The 4,749-nt window shown below is 36.6% G+C and overlaps 1 protein-coding gene across 1 annotated transcript; it reads right to left on the reverse strand.

Moving 5' to 3' along the window:
* Positions 1–348: 348 nt before the first annotated feature.
* LOC127131692 (uncharacterized) lies at positions 349–819 on the reverse strand. The gene has a single exon (XM_051060608.1). The coding sequence runs from the start codon at positions 817–819 to the stop codon at positions 349–351; it is 471 nt and encodes a 156-aa protein (XP_050916565.1).
* Positions 820–4,749: the final 3,930 nt, after the last annotated feature.

The following is a 4,749-nucleotide window of genomic DNA, read 5'->3' on the forward strand; positions in this document are numbered from 1 at the left end:
TTCTTTCTCCAGCTCACCTAATTCTACTTGAGACATTCTGCAAGGTGCCATTGACACGGGTCTAATATCGGGTGCTAAATCTAGGGATAATTCAACTTCTCTCTCTAACGATAGATCAATAATATCATTTGGAAATACTTCTGAAAATTCGCACACTACATGAAGATCATCCAAAGCCACTTTACTTTCAACTTTCAAAGAAGAAAACATCGCAAACACTCGAGTTTCCTCTTTTCGGAACTCTTCTACTTAACTAACATATATAAATCGGGGATCTTTCTCCTCCATGGACTTGGGAAATAACATTGTCTTGTTATAACAATTGATACAAATATGGTTGAACTCCAACTAGTTCATCCCCGGGATAACATCAAGTTGACTCAACGGTAAGCAACCCAAGTCAATACCAAAGTACATACCATATATTGTCAAAGGGAAATTCAAACAAACCAAAGAAGTATTCACTGACCCATTAGCTGGAGTACCGATAACCATACTACCATTCATAATAGACACCGCAAGATTCAATCTTTTTACACAATCAAGATATATAAAGGAATATGTCGCACCCATGTCAATGATAGTAATCAAATGAATACCATTAATAAAACATGTACCTCGAAGCACAGTATCGGACTTTGATCCATCTGCACCACTGAGACCAAACATCTTTCCATCAGCTTTCACATCTTGTGTCTTCTTGGGTTTCTGACACTGCGTACTAATTTGACCAGTCTCTCCACAGTTGAAACAAACCACAACATCACTCTTGCATTCAACAACTCTATGTTTTGCCTTCCCACATTTGAAGCATGTCATTGCAGTACACTCAGAAGCATGAAAACCAAGCGCCCCACATTTGAAACACTTGATAGGAACATGAGCACCTCCCCCACTTTGACTCTTCCCACAATTATTCCCCTGCTAGAAATTTTGTTTACCCATGCCATTTGGAATGACGTACGACTTCCTGTGGTTCTGATTACCATTGTTCTTATCACTAGCACTTTTGTAATGGGCATATCTTGCATGACTATCTTCATCATAAATATGACACTTAGTTACCATTGTTTAATTTCCTAGTATCCGAGTAATTGACATAAAGAGTTGTTTACAAAACCTGGTCGGACCGACCGAACTGCTCTGATACCACTAAGTAACACCTTAAACTCTGAATCTTAATATAAAAGATAAATTCACAGTTTATGATACTACTCAAAACACAACATGCATTCTTCATAAATATTTTCCAAACCTCGTAGTGGAACTCAAATAAAATCACATAACTTAAATTATTTTCATCAAGTCGAAAATACTTAATTAAAATAAAATAATCCAAAAATTAACTTAAAGCAAATAATACATCTCGTTCTCGATGTTATATATCAGATCATATAACCCAACTAAATAGAGATAACTATAAAATACAAAAGAAAGCTGCAAGACCATCTTACAACTCTCAAGAAACTACTCATATTGATTATATGTACAACAAATCACCAAAGTCATATGAAATAAACAAGAAAGGGTTGAGAATACACCTTACAAATATTAATGATGAAAATTAGCACCAGGCCGGTAAAAAAAACAACAACAAGTATAATATTCTCACAAAACACAATCATATTCAAATTTATAATGCAAATTTTAATGCACCAACTCCTCCATCAATATGCATGTGTACCAGGTTTTTAGGATTAGAGGTGTGTTACTGTTTGCCCATGTCTCTGGTTCCTTTCTGGACATGATACCGTCATGGTTCCTCTCTAAATCTGACCTTACTGGACCGAAGTCCTACCTAACTCCAAAATATATGCATGCATGATCATGTATAGCAAAGAGGCATGCAACTCAAGCAATCATAAAATTTATCTCAAAATCATACTATAAAATAATCTCAAAATAAGTTCCACACTTGAACCATAGTTTGCCAATAAACAGGTCTCACTGTAATCCTACCGGATTACTCATTTCAAAATTATAATTTATATAAATAATTATATTACATCTCAACAACTCTAAAATCAACCAAAATCTCAACAAGATATTATATTCTTTATAACTCAAAAAACAACTCTAAGGTTCTTAAAGGTATTATAAAGTACTCAAAATTGCCCAAAGGTCACAAAAAGGTCACTGATGTAAACAATTGCTTAAAAATCAGCGAAAAACTTCTTGAACTCGAAACTACTGAAAACCCCTAACCCTCCGCTAAATGCCTCCCAACAGCCGACCACCACCGACCCGCGGTTGTACGGTGTAGACGCCACTGGGAAGCACCCTTCAGGAAAGAATCATGCTCGTCGTCGGATCGGCACCGAACTTCTAGTATCACGGCACGGCTGAGAGGCCCGAACTCTGCGATCTCGTATTCGTTGGCCATCGTGGCTCCGCTGTGCAACCCCCCCCCCCCCCCCCCCTCCCCCAATGATGTTGTGAACGTTGGTCGCCTCCACTGCGGCGCGCCTCAGCCTCTGCATGTAACACCTCAAATTTGATTAATTAATTTAATTGAATTATTTAGATTTTTATTTAATTATTTGGTGTTTTGTGTGCCTTTAATTAGAAATTTGTTGATTATATGTGTTATTATGGTGTAATGGTAATGGTAGGGTGTGGTGAGAATATAGGAGTTTGGTAGAATAATTAGAAAATAACTAGAATATTAATATTTTAATTAATTTTAGAAATAAATAAAAATAAAAATTTGTGGCTTTATATTAGAAATTGTTTAATTAATTATATAATAGAGAAAATAGGAGTTAGTAGAGAAATAATGGGCAATGAGGATATTTAGGAGAATAAGTCGGGGTAGTAAAGGAAATACCTAAATGGAGAATTAAGTTTTATTTATAGATAAGAGATTGGGTGGAAAATTAAATTTATTACTAATATAAGTTTAATAATTAAATTAGAAAAATAGAATAATGTAAATTTGGATTGATAGTATGAATTAAAAGTATTGAGGGCTAATGAGGTAATTAAAAATAATTGCATACAAAACCTTAAGTCTATATTCTAAAAGGTGAGGGAGAGTTAGGTATCATCCAATTCTTAGAGAACTTGAGAAAGAGACAAGAGGAGAACTCTAGAGCTAGAAGATGAGGGGAAAACCATTGGAGAAGAGCTTGCTTGTTGGAATTCTAAGGTAAGAGGGGAAAATAGGTCTTAAAAGGGCTTACGCATGAGGGGTAGGGTAGAGGAGTCCTTAACCTCTAATAGGGCATTGATTTGTTCATGAAGTTTTGAGTTTCTATGATATTATGATGTCGATTGACTGAATTGATGTGTATTTTCATATAAAATATGGAATGATGTTACTGTTTTGAAATTGTTAATATTTTCCATCACTGTTGAAGGTTTAAAGTTTTAGGGTAAATGTGAAAGTATGAAAATACATGATTTTGTTGATGTTAATCTGTGATAAGTTTTGAATTTGTGGTTTTAATCATCGGATATTTGTAGTACATCGAATTCTGAGATCTGAACATTTTACGGAATCGAAAAATCGGAGGTCCGAAAGGGCTTCTATGGTGGAAAGTGCAGAAAAGTAAATATTGGGTATTCACCCACGGATTCTGGGACTTAGTGACAAACTGGCCATGGGAAAAAACCCAGTTCTGGATGACGTCCGTCAACCCTCGACTTCCGCTACGCCTAACAAAAAATATCATAATTTGAGATCCGTGACTCCGTTTGAGACGCGGTTCAAAGCGTTGGAAAGCTAACATGTAGTACTATCTCATGGTGATACCTTAAGAGGCTGAACATGTACTTAATGAAGTGAATATATTATTTTACTTAAGGTGTAATTTTGGTGGCTATTTTACCTACTATTTTATGTGTTGTGTTTAGGGGTGGCAAAACGGGCTCGGCCCGCGGGGAATGCCCGTTTTGCCCGCACTTTTGTGCGGGGCGGGCCAAGGATTTAGGCCCTCACCCTCAAATGTGTCCGCCCCGCCCCGCCCTGTTTTTTTCGCGGGCTTTTGCGGGCACGTGTATTTACATATATTTTTGCATTTTTAGGCTTAAAGAGTGCAGTGTCCGCAGGCTTTCCCCGCCCCGCCCTCAATTTTTTGCGGGGCGGGTCTAAGTTTTAGGCCCGCATCCTCTACTATGACCGTCCCGCCCCGCCCCGCCCCGTTTTTTCGTGGGCTTTTGCGGGACGGGCCTAAACGGGGCGGGCATGCCCGTTTGCCACCCCTAGTTGTGTTGTCGTGCAATTCATGTTATCTGCTGTTGGGCATGTTTTGGATGACTTTAATTAATTAACTGCATGATTATATTGGGTTGTTGAGTGTTAATAATTGATTTAGAAAAATGATTTAATTGTTATAATTAAATTGATACTGATATTTGGTGTTGTTATTTGATTAACGAAAGATGATGTTTTGTCTGCATAAATTTGGTTTTATATGGTGTATGAATATTTGGGTTATATGATGCTTGTATCTGAATATGCATGATTGTTATTGTAGTGGTGATAGTTCGAAAGGGAACTACGTTGTTGTATGCTATTTATGTTTTGATGTTATTTATGGAACATTGTATGATTAATTGTTGTGATCCTTATGTTTGCATAATGAGTTGGTTAAATTGATGTGTTGTTTGAAATATAATTCTGTTGAGATGAATTATTAGCATGCTTATGTTGCATTGTTGATTGATAATCTGTATTTTATGATTTTGGTGTGATATAATCCAGAGAAGGGATTACTAGAGTTGTCAATGCATTATGTTAGGATCAGA

This window comes from Lathyrus oleraceus, chromosome 3 (assembly GCF_024323335.1).
Source record: "Lathyrus oleraceus cultivar Zhongwan6 chromosome 3, CAAS_Psat_ZW6_1.0, whole genome shotgun sequence".
NCBI classification, from domain to species: domain Eukaryota; kingdom Viridiplantae; phylum Streptophyta; class Magnoliopsida; order Fabales; family Fabaceae; genus Lathyrus; species Lathyrus oleraceus.